At 39.8% G+C, this 21,221-nt stretch overlaps 1 protein-coding gene across 9 annotated transcripts in view; it reads left to right on the top strand.

The window, feature by feature from the left end:
* The window catches only part of MPP7 (MAGUK p55 scaffold protein 7), a 356,856-nt gene that overhangs the window by 328,905 nt on the left and 6,730 nt on the right, over window positions 1-21,221 (top strand). For all 9 annotated transcript variants that reach the window (XM_059711505.1, XM_059711486.1, XM_059711523.1 and 6 more), the window contains 3 exons: window positions 9,588-9,668; window positions 19,122-19,215; window positions 20,996-21,104. In XM_059711505.1, the coding sequence (XP_059567488.1) occupies window positions 9,588-9,668; window positions 19,122-19,215; window positions 20,996-21,104 (284 nt within the window). The remainder of the gene's footprint in view (window positions 1-9,587; window positions 9,669-19,121; window positions 19,216-20,995; window positions 21,105-21,221) is intronic.

Below are 21,221 nucleotides of genomic sequence, written 5' to 3' on the forward strand. Positions count from 1 at the left end.
CACAGTGGAGGAAGAATGAGAGATGCTGGTAAGAAATGACAGAAGCTTGGGCCAGGATGGTGGAGATAAGAGTGAGCAGTAGCTAGAGGAGAGCATAAGGTTAAGGGACTTTTGTGTTTTTTATTGTTGTTTTAAGGCAGGAGAGAATTTTAAGTGCTGAGGGAAAGGAGTTAGAAGTAATATAGGTAAAGATTTAAGAAAAATTTCTAAGAGAAGGCATAAGAGTGGATGAATAGGGAGAAGGGTAAAGGATGGTCTAGATCAGCGGTTCTCAACCTGTGGGTTGCGACCCCTTTGTGGGTCAAACGACATTTTCACAGGGGTCGCCTAAGACCATCGGAAAACACATATATAATTACATATTGTTTTTGTGAATAATCACTATGCTTTAATTATGTTCAATTTGAACATAATTCAATGAAATTGGGGGTCACCACAACATGAGGAACTGTATTAAAGGGTCATGGCATTAGGAAGGTTGAGAACCACTGGTCTAGATAGATGAATCTACTAGATGCATAATAAATCAATGAAAATATATTTTAATAAATAAATAAAAGGAGCAGAGATTGAAGTCATATTGGGAAGGTTGAATTTAATATTTTAGTAATAAATTATCTCCTAGTGATAGCAGAGTCAAGGTTTTCTCAGTAAGTGAACTAGAGAAAGGTCTCTAGAGATCAGGGATCAGGGAAGTAAGATGTTAGTGTTTCAGAGGGTGTTCATGGGGTTATTGAGGTTAACCAAAATTGTTGTCAGAGTGAGGTGCAGAGAATGACAATGGCCAGGTGCTTAAGTCTTAGATCAGTGGTTCTTGACAGCGAAGTACTGCCTAACAGTGATCAAAAAGGACATTTTTGAGGATTATTTTTAAATGTCAAAATGGCTGAGGGGGTCAGGGATGTAAACTTCACATTTCTGCAGTATAAAAATATGACCTGTGTCACACAAAACTTCTAAACGTTGTGCTAGACATTCAGGGACTGAATTGATGACTCAACATATGGTGGGGTTGCAAAATACGAGGTGTGCCTTCTGTGACAGACTAGCACTGTCCAGTCCCTGGAGAGGAGCAGGGGACTATTGTTACACTGAACTTAGATGTAAAGTGCAGGTCATTTGCAAAAGAATGATTTTATTCACTTCTATATCCTTGATATGTTATCCCTTTCTCAATTCAGGCTGTGTCCTTATCATATTCCACTAAGTCTTACCTGTGATTTCTGTACAATTGCTAGTCTTATTCTAATGTTTACCTGTATCTTTGAGCTTTCATTTTCCTGTGCTTTCTTTTTTTAAAAAAAAAAATATTTTTTAATTACACTTGACCTACAAGATTTTATTAGTTTCAGGTATACAATATAGTGATTAGACATTTGTAAAACTTACTAAGTGATCACCTTGATAAATCTAGTAACCATCTGACACCATACATAGTTATTATAATATTGACTACATTCCCTATGCTGTATTTTATGTGCCCATGATTATTTTCATAGCTGTCAATTTGTACTTCTTAATCCCTCCCCCCTTTTCACCGATTTCCCGATTCCCATCCCATCTGGCAACCATCAGTTGTTCTCTGTGTCTGTGAATTTGTTTCTGTCTTGTTTGTTTGTTTTTTAGATTCCATATATAAGTTAAATCAAGTGGTATTTGCCTTTCTCTGTCTGACATTTCGATTAGCATAATACCCACTACGTCCATCCCTATTGTTGCAGAGGGCAAAATCTCATTCTTTTTATGGCTGAGTTATATTCTGTTGTATATATGTACCACTTTATGTCTATCCACTCATCCATTGATGAAGACTTAAGTTGCTTTCCTATCTTGGCAACTATAAACAATGCTCTAATGAACATATGGATGCATATATGTTTTTGAATTAGTGTTTTGAGTTTCTTTGGACAAATACCCAGAAGTAGAAGGGCCAGGTCTCCTTTGTCTCTTGTTATAGCCTTTGTTTTAAAGTCTGTTTGTCTATAAGTATTGCTACCCCAGCATTTTTCCCACATCCATGAAATATCGTTTTTCATTTCTTTGCTTTCAGTCTCTGTGTGTCTATTAATCTGAAGTGAGTCTCCTATAGGCAGCATTTGTAGGGTCTTGTTTTCTTACCGATTCAGCCACCCAGTATCTTTTGATTGGAGCATGTAGTCTATTTACATTTAAAGTAATTTTTAATATGTTTTTATTGATATTTAGAGAGAGGAAGGAAAGGGAGAGAGAGAGATACAAACATAAATGAGAGAGAAACATCAGTCAATGGCCTCCTGCATGTCCTCTCCTGCAGATCAAGCCTGCAACCCAAGAATGTATCCTGATCAAGAATCGAACTGGTGACCTCTTGTTGCATGGGTCGACACTCAACCACTGAGCCACACTGGTCAGGCTTAAGTAATTTTTGATACATGTGTATTTATTGCCATCTTATTATTTATATTTTTATCTCCTTGTGCTTAAGTCCCTTTAACATTTATTGTAATACTGGTTTGGTGGTGATGAGTCCTTTAGCTTTTTCTGGTCTGGGAAGCTCTTTATTTATCCTTTGATTCTAAATGGTAGCTTTGTTGGGTAAGGTAATCTTGGTTGTATGTCCTTGCTTTTCACACTTTGAATATTTCATGCCAGTCACTTCTGGCCTTCAAAATATCCCTGAGAAATCAACTTACAGTCATATTGGTGCTCCCTTGTAGATAACTAACTGCTTTTTTCTTGCTGCTTTTAAGATTCTCTCTTTGCCTTTAACTTTTTGCATTTGATATGTCTTGGTGTGGGTCTTTTTTTATTCATCTCGTTTGGGACTGTCTGCGCTTCCTGGACTTATATGTCTATTTCCTTTGCCATTTTAGGGAAGAGTTCCATTATTATTTGTTCAAATAGGTTTCCCATTCTTTCCTCTTTCTGTTCTCCTTCTGGTGCCCCTGTGATGCAAATATTGGTACACTTGATGTTGTCCCAGAGGCCCCTTAAACTATCCTCATTTTTTTTTATTCTTTTTTCTTGCTGTTCTGATTTTGTATTTTCTGCTACCTTATCTTTCAAATTGCTGATTCAGTCCTCTGATTCCTCTATTCTACTATTAACTCCTAGTAATGTATTCTTCATTTCAGTTATTGTATTCTTCATTTTTCTGACTGGTTCTTTTTTTGTTGTTGTTTTCTATCTCCATTTTTATGTGTCCTATCTCTTTAGGTTCTCGCTGAGACCACTGATCATCCTGGTTACCAGGGCTTTGAACTCCACATCTGGGAGACTGCTTGTCTGCGTTTTGTTTAGCTCTTTTCTGGATTTTTTTTCTGTTCTTTTTCATGGGGTGTATTTCTTTGTCTTCTCTTTTTGCTACCTCCCTGTGTTGTGGTTTTTTTTTTGTTTTTTTTTTTTGGTAATATATATTAGGTAGAGCTGCTATGTCTCCCAGTCTTGTAGAGCAGCCTAATGTGGTGTGTATCCTGTGGGATCTTTTGGCATAGTGTCTAGGTCACCTGAGCCAAGTAGTCCAGGTGTATCCCTGGTGTGAGTTGTTTGTAGCCTCCTGTTGTAGTTGAGCCATGATGCTGTTGGTACCAATGGGAGGGATTGACCCTCAGACTCATTGGTTGTGAGAACTGTCAGTGACTATGGTGGAGGAGCTTTTCTGCAGGGGCCACCCTATGGAGCAGGATTCACTTTAGCAGGGCTCTGGTGCCTGCTGAGTCTGCCCTTTGGTAATATTGTTTCTGGAGGTGGTTGGCTGCTGCGCTGGTGTGGTCTGAAGCTGGCCACCAGGGTGCTGAGGCCTCTTGGGAGGGCCGTGGTGCAGGCCTAGGTCAGTCGCTGCCGGTGCCCTACCCAGGACCACTTGGTGTGAGCTGTAAAGTGATCTGGAGATGGGTGCCACTGGCTGGGCTTGGAGGTGCCTGGTAGAGGCTAAGCTACAAATTGAGGTGGCTGCCTCAATGCCAGGCTTGGGGATGCTTAGCCAGAGTTATAGGGCATGCCAAGGCCAGATGCTGCTTGTTTGGGTTTGTGAGCCTTTGAGAGGCTCTAGGAAAGTCTGCAGCATGAGCCAAGACAGGCCATTCATATGGAAACGTCACTGGAAGCACCTCCAGTGGGTTTGAATGCTGGATGGGAAATCACTGGAGTAGGGCAAACCATGTTAGCCAAGTTGATGGAAACTCAGAAACGGCAAGCTGGATCGGAGGGCTCAACAAAGGAATGGTGGCTTCTGCCAGCCCTTCTGTCTGGGAGAGAGCTGCCCCTCCAGCCCTTGCCCCAAAGCCAGACAATTCTGTTCCTCCCCCCTATGTCCCTGGTGCCTTTGGAGCTGCTGTCCCAGCATTGGAGCTCAGAGCAAGTGAGTCTGAGGAAGTCAGTGCGTGGGCCCTTTAAGAGGAACACCTGGGACTCCAGCAGCCCTCTGTCTCTCAGCCATAATCCACATTGATTTTTAAGCCAAAAGTTATGGGACTTTTCTTTCTGGCATTGGAACCCTGGGCTGGGGAGCCTAGTGTGTGGCTGGGACCCCTGGTCCCTCGGGGGTGGGGGGGTGGGTGGGGAGAATGTCTGCAGGTGAGATGTCCTCCTGATTTTTTACTGCCACAAGTAGGTGTGGGACCAGCCCATTCTATGTGTCTGCCCCTCCTACCAGTCTTGATTTGACTTCTGTATATTGCACATCATAGCAACTGGTCGACAGATTGACTACCAGGGGGCAGTGCACGTCATAGCGAGCAGTTGAGGGGCCTTAGCATATCATTAGCATATTACTCTTTGATTGGTTGAACGACAACCAGACGACTGAACACTTAGCATATTAGGCTTTTATTATATAGGACTAGAGGCCCGGTGCACAAAAATTTGTGCACTCGGGGGGAGGGGGGGTCCCCCAGCCAGGCCTGTGCCCTCTCGCAGTCTGGGACCCCTCGGGATATAACGACCTGCTGGCTTAGGCCTGCTCCCGGGTGGCAGAGGGCAGGCCCAATCCCTAGGTGCAGCCCCTGGTCGGGCTCAGAGCAGGGCCAATTGGGGAGTTGGGGCGCCGCCCCCTGTCATGCACAGAGCAGGGAAGATTGGGAGGTTGCGATGCCACCCTCAGTCACGCTCAGGGTAGGGCCGATTGGGGGGTTGGGGCACCGCCCCGTCACACTCAAGGCAGGGTCGATGGGGAGGTTGCAGCGCCACCCCCTGTCACGCACAGAGCAGGGCCCATCATGGGGGTTGGGGCTCTGTACCCTGTCATGCACAGAGCAGGGCCAATCAGGGGGTTGGGGCACTGCCCCCTGTCACACACAGAGCAGGGCCCATGAGGGGGGTTGGGGCTCCATACCCTGTCACTCACAGAGTAGGGCCGATAGGGGAGTTGGGGCACCGCCCCCTGTCACACTCAGGGCAGGGCGGATCAGGGGTTTGGGGCACCACCCTCTATCACCCACAGAGCAGGGCCGATCAGGGGGTTGGGGCGCCGCCACTCTCATACTCAGAGCAGGCCCGATAGGGAGGTTATGGCTCTACCCCATCACACACAGAGCAGGGCCCGTGGGGGGTGGGGGGTTGGGGCGCTGCCCTCTATCACCCACAGAGCAGGGCTGATCAGGTGGTTGGGGCGCCGCCACTCTCACACTCAGGGCAGGGCCGATAGGGAGGTTATGGCTCTACCCCGTCACATACAGCAGGGCCTGTGGGGGGAAGGGGGTTGGGGCGCCGCACCCTGTCACACACAGAGCCGCAGGGTGATCAGGGGGTTGGGGAGCTCCCCCCATCAGGCACAGAGCAGGGTTGATCAGGGGGTTGGGGCGCCTTCCCCTGTCACCAACAGAGCAGGGCGGATTGGGAGGTTGTGGCCCCGCCCCCTGTCACACACAGAGCCGCAGGGCAATCGGGGTTTGGGCGCTCCCCCTGTCATGCTGATTCCAGTGCCGGGAGGCCTCTCGGCTCCGCTGATCTCGGTGCTGGGAGGCATATTACCCTTTTACTATATAGGATAGAGGCCTGGTGCATGGGTGGGTCTGGCTGGTTTGCCCTGAAGGGTGTCCTGGATCAGGGTGGGGGTCCCCACTGGGGTGCCTGGCCAGCCTGGGTGAGGGGATGATGGCTGTTTGCAGCTGGTCACACACCCTTCAGGGTAGGGGTCCCCACTGGGGTGCCTGGTCAGCCTGGGTGAGGGGATGATGGCTGTTTGCAGCTGGTCACACACCCTTCAGGGTGGGGGTCCCCACTGGGGTGCCTGGTCAGCCTGGGTGAGGGGATGATGGCTGTTTGCAGCTAGTCACACACCCTACAGGGTGGGGGTCCCCACTGGGGTGCCTGGCCAGTCTGGGTGAGGGTCTGAGGGCTGTTTTCAGGCTGACTGAAGCTCCCAACTGCTCCTTTTTTTCTTTTTCTTTTTTATTCTGGGCTAGCTTTAGCTCTGGCTCCAGCTCTGAGGCCTCTGCCGCTAAAAGGAGGTATCTGGTTTGTTTCAGTTCTGTAATTAAAACAATGTATAACTCCAGCTCTGAGATTCCTGGCTCGCTGAAAGCAGGTTTCTGGGGTTTTGTTTAGCTTTTATATTTGTTACAATGTTTCTTAAACTACAGGCTCAGAGGCCGGCAAAGCAGGCAGGGAACGTTGGTTTCCTCCCTCACTGAAGCAAGCATGCCTCATGTTAGTTTCAAGTTTCCTGGCTGCCGGCCGCCATCTTGGCTGGCAGTTAATTTGCGTATCTCGCTGATTAGCCAATGGGAAGGGTAGCGGCCGTACGCCAATTACCATGTTTCTCTTTTATTAAATAGGATAAGTAGGTACAAACATCTGACTTCACTATGTTTTCTGTACAGTTGTGCCTGAACATTTACATATTGAAATACAGATGTTTTTTGTCATAAATTACCTTTTTATCTTTCATCTATTACAGTTAGGGAATTATATTAATTTGGAGGGAGGAATTATATGTACTTGTAAGTTATTAGCTGTGAAGTCCATTTAGGTTACAAATGGGATATTGCAGAGCATTTACTATGAGAAGAGAGAATTGAGAAGTGCTGTTTTAGACAAGAAGAAGGGGAAGTTGTCAGAGAATGGGTATTTGACAACAATTTATGGAAAGATAGAAGGTGGTAGTGGATGGCCATCAGAGGGCATTCTTTGATACAGGGGGAGGGTGCCTACAAATAGCATTAGAGCTAACAAGGCACAGTCCCCAACTCTAGCCTCTTTATCATTGCTCACACTTTTCCCTCTACCTGGAATACCTACCTTCATCTTCTCTGGCACATATATGTTCTTCATTATCTGGCATGAAACCTTATTCTATACATAATTTTTCATTTATCCCTCCCAGAAAGGGAGCATAGTTACTTTTAGAATTAGAATGAAGTCTGATCAGGCTCAAAGACTTTTACTTGTCCATTGTCTCAGTTCGTTACAGCTTCTATAACAACATACCACAGATTTATTTTTCAGTTCTGGAGATCAGGGTGCCAGCATGGTGGGGTGGCCCTCATCCAGGTACAAATATCTCATTTTTTCACCATGGCTGAAGGAGCTAGGGAGCTCTGTGACATCTCTTTTATAAGAGCACTAATCCCATTCATGAGGGCTCTACCCTCATGACTTAATCACCTCCTAAGACCCAACCTTTATGCACCATCACATTGAGCGTTAGGATTCCACCTGTGAATTTGGAGGATGACACACACATTCAGATCACAACATTCAGTACCACCAGGTAAGGAAATAACAAAGGTGGGAATCTGACTCAGGGAAATCTGGCTCTACAGCTTGTATTCTGCCCAATACAAGATGCTATCATTAAATAGACCCTCATGACAGAGTTGTGAGAAGCTGGCCATTTGGGGCTTGTGCTCTTCTAACTTTTGATCTGACTCAGATTTGAAGCTGCTCTTTGTTTTGGGCCCTAGTCTCTTTCTTAATAATTTCCTGTTACTCCTTTAACTCAGTTTCTTTCTTTGAAAACAGTTTTGCCCTAGCTCAGGGGTGGGCAACCTTTTTGTGAGTGCGTGCCAAAACCAGCAAAATCTCTGACTCAAAATTCTGCGTGCCAACCCTAATTTTTTGAGAACATGTTACGCCTACTTTATATCTCTTAAGGTGTACATATGTGAAGAACCTTGAAGAAATAATAAAATTCATTCGAGTGACAAAAACACAGTATATGATGATGAAAAATACATTTATTTTTTAATGGATATATGTACACTGATAGTCCAACAGAAAACTTTATGACTTCGTTTGATATTATCAGTGGGACTTTTGCTGCTGCATCACTGATGACAGAGATTTTACATCAGGTTTATATTTCGTGACCTTCAGAGATATGCACGAGCTACTACTTTCATCCATCAGGTACTCCTATTACGAGACTTAACAAAATTCATCACTGAGAACAAAGATTCACAAGCATATATGGATGAAACCAAAATACTGGTCGGATCTAGGAAGGCAGGGAGTTAAGGCAGAGGCATAGAAATTGATCTTACCCTCTCTCATCAATCCATGTCTATGGTCTTTAAGATAACTTGTTATGTAAAATTATTTATTTATCTAAGATGCACCTACACTGAATTTATCTGAAAAATAAAAAAGTCGATATTAAGAAAAAGATTGTAAATGGAAGATTATAAGAGAGGGTTTCGCATGCCAGCAAAAGTTACTGGCGTGCCATGTTTGGCACGCATGCCAGGGGTTGCCCACCCCTGCCCTAGCTGGTTTGGCTCAGTGGATAGAGCATTGGCCTATAGACCGAAGGGTCCTGGGTTCAATTCCAGTCAACGACACATACCTTAGTTTCAGGCTCCTCCCTGGCCCTGGCCCTGGTCGGGCTTGTTCAGGAGGCAACCAATTTATGTGTTTCTCTCACATCCATACGCCTCTTTGTCTTTCCTTCTCTCGTCCACTCTCTCTAAAAATCAATGGGAAAATATCCTCAGGTGAGGATTTAAAAAAAAAAAAAGAAAACAATTCTTTTATCATCTTTGATTCTCCACAGCATTTACTAAATACCTGGTCCATTATAGGTGTTTAGTAGTATGCATTGATTGATTTAAATATGTAAGCTCTACACAAGTTTCCAAATGTTTAAGGACCAACTGAAAATACATAGTGTAGGAGAAGATCTTGACAAATGTAAATGCGGCTGATAGTTTTGCAACTTTAAAATGCATCATTAGATTTGCATCTAAAATAAAATTAAGATTCAAAGATTTTATTTAATTAGATCTAAAGACATTAAAAATTGAAATTATCACTATCAAGATGGTAGATAATAGTTTGAAAAATTCTGGGTTTTTTTAGGTGAACGTATTATTTTTCAGTCTCTTCTGGATACCATTACTGGGTAATATACTCAGATATTCTTGCATATGTTTCATTTAAAACAAATATTTCTAATCTTTTAATGGAAAGGTGGGGAATACAATCTTCAAAGTAAAAAATAGCAACAAAACAACTAGCTTTTTCTTATGTACAACTCAACTAAAGATAAGCTCTTTATTTGGGATGCATGTAAAGAAGAACCACATTCTATGTCCTATGGATGTGTGTTAAGCAGAAATGTTTACATGCTATTTTGTTTAGTAATGAATTTATATTATTCTGTTTTTCAGGTCCTGTAGGTGTAGGTTTGAATGAACTGAAACGAAAGCTGCTGATCAGTGATACACAGCACTATGGTGTGACAGTGCCCCGTAAGTTCTGTCCTGTTCAATGCTACTAGGACTGCTCTAGTAACAACCGCTCAGTGCCCACATAGCATGTATGGCACCAAGCACTCTTCTAAGCATTTCCCATCTAGATTCACAGCAGCCCTATGAAGTATGTAGTGGCATTACCCACTTTTGACTTAGAAATAAACTGAGGCACAAGGTAATAGTTGAAGGATTTGCCCCAGATTTATATCATTGACCTGAATATTTGTTAATTATAGCTTTCTTACGCTCAATATTTATGATGAATTTTAATACACATATGACATTAAATTACTATTTACAAATTTTCTTCTAAATAGAAGTTTATTCTATTTCCTAAAATAAGTGCTAATGTTTTCCAGAGTTTTCCCCGGCTTTAAGATTAGAAGGACCAAACCACACAGAACTGAAGGAGGCTTCTTATAATGTAAACCTTCTTAATTACTTTTTATATGTAGTAATTGGCAGATAGTGTTAAATGGGCCTTTCATAGCCATATAGGCCAAATATGGTAGGCTTCTTTTCAGTACATAGAATTAGATCTATTTTTATGAAAGCGGTTTTGTTTTCACAGGCATTCTTGCAAATAAAATGTGATTCTGGAAGCATTTTGATCATCAGAATAAATGCCATTTGACTACTTAATATGTTGATGTTAGAAAGTCATCTAAAAGACTAAATTGAAATGTTGGCTTTCTTCAAGTGGTTTTAGTTCTATTTTTTAAAGTCATTTGTATATAGCCCTTAGCAATGTACTCTAGTTTTGGAAGAGTTCAACTTTATTTTAAAATTATAGTTTTCTATTACCTCAAGTTATTCCTTGTTACTACATTTTTCCAAATTATTGTTTGTAATCATTTTCAGCCATAAGTTATAGGACTGACAGTTTCCATCAACAGAGATGAAAGTAAAGGAAAATGTGGAATTAAACAGTTTCTTCCTTCCTTCCTTCCTTCCTTCCTTCCTTCCTTCCTTCCTTCCTTCCTTCCTTCCTTCCTTCCTTCCTTCCTTTCTTTCTTTCTTTCTTTCTTTCTTTCTTTCTTTCTTTCTTTCTTTCTTCCTTTCTTTCCTTTAATTATTCACCTCTCTTATAAAAGCTGAATTGCAATATATAGGTAATTAGAAAATTTTACAAAACATTCCCTTAGTTAAGCTCATAGATGAGCAATTACAAAAGAGAATGGAAAATGATATTACAAAAGAAAACAATGACTTTATTAATTTCCTACTGTGTAATTCATCTTTTATTTGTCTTTATTTTGTGCTGCCAACAACAGTAAAGACAACTGATGTCTCCATTTTACAGAGAAGAAAGCAGGATAGAAAGGATACTTTGACTTCGAGTTCTATAGGCATTAGTTGCACTTAAATTTGAAACCAGGTTTTATTGAACCACTTTTCATGTTCTGCCTCCTATATAATATTGTGCAATCCTTTCAAACTACAAATTCTCTTTTTTTGTAGCATAGTTAGTAGGAAAAACTGGTTTCTTTTGAAGACTGGAACTATCAATAATGCTGTCTATCAAATATAACCCTCTCTAATAGTTTTGATATTACTAAAGGACCTAGGGCAAGGCACTTTGGCCTCAGTTTATCCAACTATTAAAATATTTGCCTCAAGTTATTATAGAAACTTGACAACATGCAGAAAGTTTCTGGGGCTGGGACTTTCCAAAGAAATCCCCAAAGTAGTAATTTAAAACAGTTAATGTCAAAAGATTCCCCTATAGCAGTGTTTTCCATACTTGCCTGACAATAAGAATCTCTGAGGGGTTCTTCTGAAAAGATTTCCAGGCCTCTACAAAGAGATTCTCCTTCAGGAGGACAGGTGGATTGTCTGAAAATCTGTATGGGTACTTACAGCAACCATCCCAGGTGATTCATAATATTAGACATCTTTGGCAAATACAGCCACACCATCAACTCAGGGTGATCTGATTAATCACATAAGTTATTTTAAGAGCAGTTTTGGAATTTTAGATTGTTTTGCTTTATAAAATATTTTAGATAGAGTCTTGATTACTTAGAGAAAAATTACTGCTTTGGTTATTCTACCAGTATTCTGTTTGCTGTTTAACTCATTTACCAGAATGGGTAAACTGAATAATTGTGGAGTGTGGAGCAATGGAACTCACACACATTGCTGGTGGGAATGTAAATTAATTCAGCTACTTTGAAAAACTAAGTGGCCATATCTATTCACTAAAGCTGAGAAAACACATACCTAGTGACCTAGCAATTCCACTATTACACACTGAGCAGAAATGCATATGACGCATGCTTGGATACTCTTAGAAATACTATTCATAAAAGCTCAAACCTGAAAACTACCCAAATGCCCACCAGTAGTGGATTGGTTAAGTAAATGATGGTATTTTCACACCCTGGGATACTGTAATGCAGTGAGAATGAACAATATGCTACTACATGCAATACTGTGTATGAACCCCGCCAACATCATGCTGAGTGAAAGAAGGCAGACACAAAAGAGAATGTGCACTATGGCTCTGTTTTATAAAAACAATTAAAGCAGTGCTCCTGTGTGCTGTTAGAAATCTTGAGGGGGCAGACGGGAAGGGCGATTCTGGATGCTGGCAAATCTGCTTCTTGTTAGCGTCTGGTTACCTGGGCGTATTCGTTCTGAAAATTCATCAAATCTTACATGAGAACTTTTCTGTCTACCATATTTCAGGTATTTAAATGTTAAATAGAAATTCTTGGTAGTTTAGTCAGTTGGAGTTTGCTGATGATTTTCTGGTCTTGACATACACACAGTGATGGAAGACCAATGCCTTCCTCCACTGGAGGAAGCTGAGGGGTGGGTACACAGGACCTCTCTGTGCCATTTTTACAATTTCTCATGAATCTATAATTATTGCAATTTCAAAAGGCTATTTAAAGGGGTGCTAAATCAGTTAAATGCTATTTCTCTTGAGCAAATTATATGATCTTTTAAAATTGTCCATGAGGCCATATTAAACATTCACAGTTGCTTTTAAAGAAAGTGGTGGCCAAACCCCTGCTTGCTTCTCTGTGGGAAATTTCATCCTTGATGGGCTGCATTAATATTGTTTGCTTGTTGTTAAGCCAGTTAGAGAAAGCTGCATCAATATTGTTTTAAGGCTAGAGGTTATCAACAACAAATCTAACTGACCATTAATATAACCAATAGTTCAAAAGAAAATTAAAATAGTTAACAAAAGTATTACAGTAAATATCAAATACTTGGATTCTCATATCTTGATAGTTTGGATTTAGGCACTGTCAGTCAACCACACTTGTTAATCTCTTCCTGAGGTTTTGCAAGAAGGCATGCACCACAGTGAAGTGTTTTCATAGGTTTCAAAGTACACTTCTTTGTCCTTAGGGTACCTCCGTTGAGATTTCTTAAAAAATATACATTATAAACTAAGGTACCAGTTTAAAAATATTTTTCTTAGCTCACAGTGGCAGTTATTCTGGGATTTTGTTGTGGGTTGGGTAAGAGTGGGGAGTTTGTCTCATTTGTTTTATGCTTTTCTTAAGCTGTAAACACACTGGGTACTCAGTGAACTGTGGTGAGGTAGTGGTCTAGGGCACGAAAAATGAACTCTTAGGAACTAAATAACCCCATCTACCATTACAACCAAAAAAATTAAGATACTTATGAATAAACTTAACCAAGGAGGTAAAAGACCTGTACTACTTGGAAAACTACAGGATGTTGAAAAAAAAAGATAGAGGAAGATATAAACAAGTGGGAAAAAGTACCGTGTTCATAGAGGGTAAAATTAACATCACTAAATGTCCATACTACCCAAAGCAATCTATAGATTTAATACTACTACTATTAAAAATACCAATGGCATATTGCATAGATCTAGAATAAATACTTCAAAAATTCAGATGGAACCAAAAAAGACCCCAAGTAGCCACAGTAACTTGAGAAACAAGAACAAAGTTGGAGGGATCACATTAACAGATATCAAGTTATACTACAAAGCCACTGTACTCAAAACAGCCTGGTACTGACACAAGAATAGGCATATAGATCAATGGAACAGAACAGAGAACCCAGATATCGACCCAAGCCATTATGTTCCATTAATATTTGACAAAGGAGGCAAGAGCATACAATGGAGTCAAGACAGTCTCTTCAATAAATGGTGTTGGGAAAATTGGACAGATACATGTAAAAAAATTGAAACTAGACATCTCAATATTTTCACATTCGACCCTCAAGTTCAATTTATATTATTTTAACTTTTTTCTCTTTGTTGCTTAGATTTTATAATTCCTATTGATCTGTTTTCCAGTTCACTGGCCCTTTTCTCTGTGTTCTCCATTCTCCTACTGAGCCCATCTAATGATGTTTCTGTAAGATATTCTATATTTCAGTTCTAAAACTTAATTTTTTTCTTTATAGTCTGCTAAAATTCATATTTTAATTTATTTCAGGTGTGTTTTCTTTACCTAATGAAGCACAGTTATTATAATCATTACTTTAAAGTTTTTGTCTGATAGTTCTTACTTCTGGGTATATGAGGGTTGCCATCTATTATCTTTCCTCTTGAGAATTCGTCATATTTTCTTGGTTATTTTTATGTTGAATAATTTTAAATTGCATTCTGGATATTGTGAATTCAGTGCTGTATTATATTAATAACTCCAAATCCTGTTATAATATTCTGGAGAATATTATGTTTTATTTTAGCAAATTATCTACCAGTTTGTGTTTAGACCAGGGGTGGGCAAACTTTTTGACTCAAGGGCCACAATGGGTTTTTAAACTGGACTGGAGGGCCGGAACAAAAACATGGATGGAGTGTTTGTGTGAACTAATATAAATTCAAAGTAAACATCATTACATAAAAGTGTACGGTCTTTTTTTTTTAGTTTTATTCATTTCAAACGGGCCCGATCCAGCCCGCGGGCCGTAGTTTGCCCACGGCTGGTTTAGACTATAAGTTCTGTCTTTTTATGTGAGTTGTAGTCTAAATGTCACTTTAGTTTTCTAAATTTTGCTTTGTTGGCTTGAGTCTGCCCTATCACCTGTAGTTCAGGGATTAGATTCATACTTGTGTGCATACTTCAACTCTCAGCTCAGTTCTCTAAGCCTTTACTATATCGGTTTGGGTATGTTCCATACTTCTGTTATTCATAGGCTAGGCTGATACTTGTGTATTCTAATCTCAGTTCACTTCTTAAAACTTTGCTATGCTTGAGTCTGAACTGCATGTGTATGGCTCAGGGGTTATTCTTAGACTAGTGTGGGTTCATACTCAGAATTAGAATATTTCCTTTGCCAGATCTCTTCATTCATGGATTCCCTCCACACTCTTCACCTCACAGGGGCATTTTTCTTCTGGTTCTTTTAACCAAAAAGTCAAGGCTTATGTTAGAACTTAGTCATATATTCTGACATGATGCTCTGTCAATGATCCCACCCTGAGGGCAAAGCTAAGAAGAAATAAACATTGGAGAATATTGTACCAGGCTTGCATCCCTGGGATAAATCCCACTTGGTCATGGTTAATAATCTTTTTAATATATTGCTGGATTCTGTTTGGTAATATTTTATTGAGGATTTTGGCATCCATGTTCATCTGGGATATTTGCTGATAATTTTCTTTCTTTGTAGTATCTTTATCTGGTTTTGGAATTAGGATAATGCTGGCCTTATAAAAAGATCTTGGAAGTCTTCCTTTCTCTTGAATTTTTTGGAATAGTTTGAGGAGGATAGGTACTAGTTTTTCTTTGAATGGTAAAACTCCCCTGGGAAGCTAGGATTCAGGAGTTTTATTTGCTAGGAGTTTTTTTATTTTTATTTATTACTGCATCACTTTCATTAGTTGTTATTGGTCTATTCAGGTTTCCTGATTCAGTTTTGGAAGATTGTATTTTTCTAGGAATTTGCCTATTTCAACCAGGTTGTCCAATTTATTTGTTGGCTTATAGTTATTTGTAATAATTTCTTACAATCTTTTGTATTTCTGTGGTGTCAGTTTTTACTTCACCTCTTTTGTTTCTGAGTTTATTTATTGGGGTCCTCCCTCTTTGTTTTTTGATGAGCCTGGCTAGAAGGTCCATCAATCTTGTTTATCTTTCAAAGAACCAGCTCTTGGTTTCATTGATTTTTTTTTTGTATTGTTTCTGTAGTCTGTGTCATTTATTTACACTCTTGTCTTTATTATTTTCTTCTTTCTCATTACTCTGGGCATTTCTTATTGTTTTCTTTCTAATTCTTTTAGTTGTAGGGTGAGATAGTTTATTAGAGATTTTTCTTGTTTCTTGAGGTAAGCCTGTAGTGCTATGAACTTCCCTCTTGAGACTGCTTTTGGCTGTGTCTTACACATTTTGTGTGGTTGTGTGTTCATTTTCATTTGTTTCCAGGAAGTTTTTAATTTCTTCCTAGATCTCATTGGTAACTCATATATATAAAAGCCTAAGCAACCGAACAACCAGTCGCTATGATGCGCACTGACCACCAGGGGGCAGACGCATGCAGGAGCTGCCTCCTGGTGGTCAGTGAGCTCCAACAGCCAACCTTTTGTGGCCCCTCCTTCCCCACGGCCGGCCAGCCCGATGGCCCCAATCAGGCCTGCCAACCTCCCGCAGCCCCTCCCCTCAGCTGGCCCACCTCCCACAGCTCCTACCCCCAGCTGGCTCACCTCAAATGGCCCCTCTCCCCAATTGGCCAAACTCCCACAGCCCCTGCCCCTGGCCAGCCAAACTCCCGCAGCCCTCCCCCCAGCCAGCCAACCTCCTCATGGCCCCTCCCACCGGCCAGCAAACCTCTTGTGGCCCCTCACCTGGCCAACCTCCCGTGTCCCCAATCAGCCCTGATCAGCGGCCAGGCCAAGGGAACCCTCCACCACCCATGCACAGATTCGTGCACCAAGCCTCTAGTTGTTTAATGCTATTTAGCCTCCATGTGTTTGAATGTTTTTGAGTGTTTTTTAAAATATATTTTTATTGATTTCAGAGAGGAAGGGAGAGGGAAAGAGAGATAGAAACATTAATGATGAGAAAGAATCATTGAATGGCTGCCTCCTGCATGCCCCACACTGGGGATTGAGCCCACAACCCAGGCATGTGCCCTTATCAGGAATGAACCATGACCTCTGGGTTCATAGGTCAATCCTCAACCACTGAGCCACTGTGGCTGGGCCTGAGTGTTTTTATTGTAGTTGATTTCTAGCTTCATGACATTGTGATCTGAGAAGATGCTTGATACGATTTCATTCTTCTTGTGTATAATACTACAAATCCATTGTAATCAAAACTGCCTGGTACTGGCACAAGAGCATGTGTATAGATCAGTGGAACAGAACAGAGAACCCAGAAATTGACCCAAGCTATTATGGTCAATTAATACTTGACAAAGAAGGTGAGAGCATACAATGAAGTGAAGACAGTCTCTTCAATAAATGGTGTTGGGAAAATTGGACGATACATGCAAAAAAGTGAAACTAGACCACTAACTAATACCATACACAAGAATAAACTCAAAATGGATAAGAGACTTAAGTTGTAAACCCATAAAATTCCTTAAAAAAAATAGGCAGCAACAGTTCAGACATCTCACGTAGCAGAATTTTCACTGATACATCACCAAGTGCAAGAGAAACATAGGGAAAAAAATAAACAAATGGGACTACATCAAACTAAAAAACTCTACACAGCAAAGAAACCATCAACAAAATAAAAAGGGAGCCCACTGTATCGGAGAATATATTTGCCAATGATATATCTGATAAGGGGTTAATTTTCAAAATGTATAAAGTACTCATACAACTTAATAAAAGGAAGATAGAAAATTAAATTAAAAAATGAGCAAAGGACCTGAATAGACACTTCTCCAAAGAGGACATACAAATGGCCAAGAGACAAGAAAAGATACTCAACATCATTTATCATCAGAGAGATGCAAATTAAAAAACTACAATGAGGTATCACCTCACACCTGCTAAAATGGCTACCATCAACAAATGACAAATGTTGGCAAGAATGTGGAGAAAAGGGAACCCTAGTACAATGCTGGTGGGAATGCAGCCACAGTTTGGAGTTTCCTCAAAAACTTAAAAATGGAACTGCCTTTTGATTCAACAATCCCACTTCTAGGAATATATCTGAAGAAAACCAAACCACTATTTCGAAAGAACCCTATGTTCTAGCAGTGTCCTTTACTATCGTTAAGATCTGGAAAGAGTCCAAGTGCCCATCAGTAGATGAGTGGATAAAAAAGCTAAGATACATTTACACAATGCAACACTATGCAGCTGTAAAAAAGAAGGATCTCTTACCCTTTGAGATGGCATGGAGGGACCTGGAGAGTATTATGCTAAGCAAAATAAACCAGGCAGAAAAAGACAAATATCACATGATCTCACTCTTATGTGGACTCTAAAGAACAAAATAAACTGATGAACAAAATGGATCCAGAGACATAGAAGCATGGAACAGATTATGAAATCTCAGAAGGAAGAGGGGGAGGGGTAGGAAGAGATTAACCAAAGAACTTTTATGCATAACCCATGGACATAGACAATAGTGCAGTGAAGGCCTGGGGGTGGAGCAGGAACGGTGTGGAGGGGGTCAATGGAGTAAGAAAGGGAGAACATCTGGAATACTTTCAACAATAAAGATAAATATTTCAAAAAAGAAGAAGAAATAATGGTTAAATTCTTCCCCATGTAGGTTGACTCCCCTTCACAATCTACCTGCTGTATTTATTTTAGAGTATTCACATAGTTGTTTTGGGTCCAGAGTTTTTAGTTGTAATCAGCAGGAACGTTTCAGTAGTCCATTTTTCACTTGCCTTGTCAGCACTGCAACTCCTTAGGTTGTTTTGTTTCAAGTTAATCCTGTATTTTTCTACTCCATTATAATTAAGTAGAAAATAATTAACCAAAGTTATTGAAAGTTTGGAAGTTCAGTAGTATTCCAAGGAAGATGTTTTTGGTTTTGCAAAGGAGGAATGAATAGCACATAGAAGTCTGTAACTTTATTCAGTTACTAAAACAAAACATTGATGATATACTATGTGCTGGGTAGGAAAGCTAGTAAAATAATTTCAGAGTTTATCATATAACCTAGTGGGCATTAGATTTGCTTCAATAAATAAAGACCAGAAAATAACAATAATAAGTATATTGTTTGCAAGAATTATTTCTCAAGGGTTGAAATAGCATTTTTATTTAATCAACATATGAGTACCTTCAAAATAATGAATAATAGTACAGGTATAATACAATTTAATTTTGATCCACCCTCAAATCAATATAATTTTAATATTAGTGGAAAATCTAAATTAATGATATTTTACTATAGTTTATTAACTAATTTGATTTTTTATAAAGTTTTAATCTTATTTAAGAAAACTAATTAAATACAGGATGGTTTCTTTTTTAGTATTTTCTTTAGGGTGTCTGTTGTAGACTTTTCTAAACTCTTCTTAATTAAATCACAGACACTACCAGAGCAAGAAGAAGCCAGGAGAGTGATGGTGTTGAATATATTTTCATTTCCAAGCATTTGTTTGAGACAGATGTGCAAAATAACAAGTAAGTGGACATTTTTTATAGTTTTGTGTGACTTTGTAAAAAATATAATTTTATTAATTTTTTATTATTTTTAATACTTTTTATTGATTTCAGAGAGGAAGGGAGATGTAGAGAGAGATAGAAACATCAATGATGAGAGAGAATCATTGATTGGCTGCCTCTTGCATGCCCCCTACTGGGGATCGAGCCTGCAACCTGGACATGTGCCATTGACTGGATTCAAACTCAGGATCCTTCAGTCCGCAGGTCAACAATGCTCTATCGGCCAGCCGTGGGCAAACTACGGCCCACGGGCCGCATCCGGCCCGTTTGAAATGAATAAAACTAAAAAAAAAAAAGACCGTACCCTTTTATGTAATGATGTTTACTTTGAATTTATATTAGTTCACACAAACACTCCATCCATGCTTTTGTTCCGGCCCTCCTGTCCAGTTTAAGAACCCACTGTGGCCCTCGAGTCAAAAAGTTTGCCCACCCCTGCTATCCACTGAGCAAAACCAGTTAGGGCTTTATTGATTTTTTTAGAAAGGTAGGGAGAGGGATAGAGAGATAGAAACATCAATGAGAGAGAATCATTGATCAGCTGCCTCCTGCATGCCCCCTACTAGGGATTGAGCCTGCAACCCAGGCATGTGCTCTGACCAGGAATTGAACCAATAACCTCTTAGTTCCTAGGTCATTGCTCACCCACTGAGCCACACCGGCTGGGTTGTGTGACCGTTTTTTAGTATGTCCCTGTATATCCAGTTTAGACAATTGAGGGTTCCCTTCCATTTGAAATGTATTTTAATTTTTATAATATTTGAAACCAACTAAAGGTGGTAATTTAGTTAGTACTTATTAGCAATCTTTGGTTGTAATTTTTTTTAATAGGCTAGAGCTGCTGTTTCTGGGAGGATAAATGTATAGGAATTGTTTGAATAACGAGGGAAGCTTGCTCTAGTGTTATTATGGTCCTTTCCCCCTCCTCTTTGAATTTTAAAATATAATTTGAATACAATTTTATTTTAAAAAATAACAGCTACCCTTTGTAATACTTTAAGCAATAAATAAAAAAGAATAAAAAATAAAAAAATAAAAACTAACAGCTATGTAATAGATCCCTAGTTCCACAGTTTCCTACATATATACCTCTATATATATTTGGCTTTTCAAAAAGTTGAAATAATGTTAATCATCTTGCTTGTAGCATATCCTCTAGCTAGCCCTACATGCCCTCTCCCCAGGTCTTCCATTTGCTTAAGCATGAATTACTTTAGGGTATTAGAGAGAGCAATGTGTGTTTTAATACAGGAATATGGAATTTTATTGAAACATCAAAATGCTTTTTTCGTGTTTGGCACAGCGATTATGTTTTTATAGCACATAATTGGCTGCCCTGGTTCCATTAGCCACTAACCTGTTCCTCCTCTGGTTCTAAAGCTGGTTATTCTGTAGTGCACAGTGAAATTTCAGTAGTTTCTATTGTTTGGCTTATTCACTGTTTTATTGCATTGCATTAGTTCTGAAAAAGAGGTGATGGAAAACATTAGTGTACTGCTGGACTAAAGTACTTTTTGTCTGCTTAAGTGTAATACAAGCAAGTGTTACTGATTTGAAAAATGTAAAATAAAAGATTTTTAAATTGACATTCTGGCATACTTGGCTCTATTTATTTTATTAAACACAGTAAAAAATTTTCATGTTCAGCAAGAATATCTTTTACTTATATGAATTATGTCTTGCTACCTATATATATTGAATTCATAAATGATTCTGGTGCATTTCTAATTTTCTACAGGTTTATTGAATATGGTGAATATAAAAACAACTACTATGGCACAAGTATAGACTCAATTCGGTCTGTCCTAGCTAAAAACAAAGTTTGCTTGTTGGATGTTCAACCTCATGTAAGTAAACAATGAACTCTTCACTCCCCTTCCAGCCCATGTAATCTGAGCTTGATGCGAGCATCTCACTACAAGGTTGAATCTGAAGTCTACTCACTTTGGTCATGTATGTGGCTT

This window comes from Myotis daubentonii, chromosome 1, assembly GCF_963259705.1.
Source record: "Myotis daubentonii chromosome 1, mMyoDau2.1, whole genome shotgun sequence".
NCBI lineage: Eukaryota > Metazoa > Chordata > Mammalia > Chiroptera > Vespertilionidae > Myotis > Myotis daubentonii.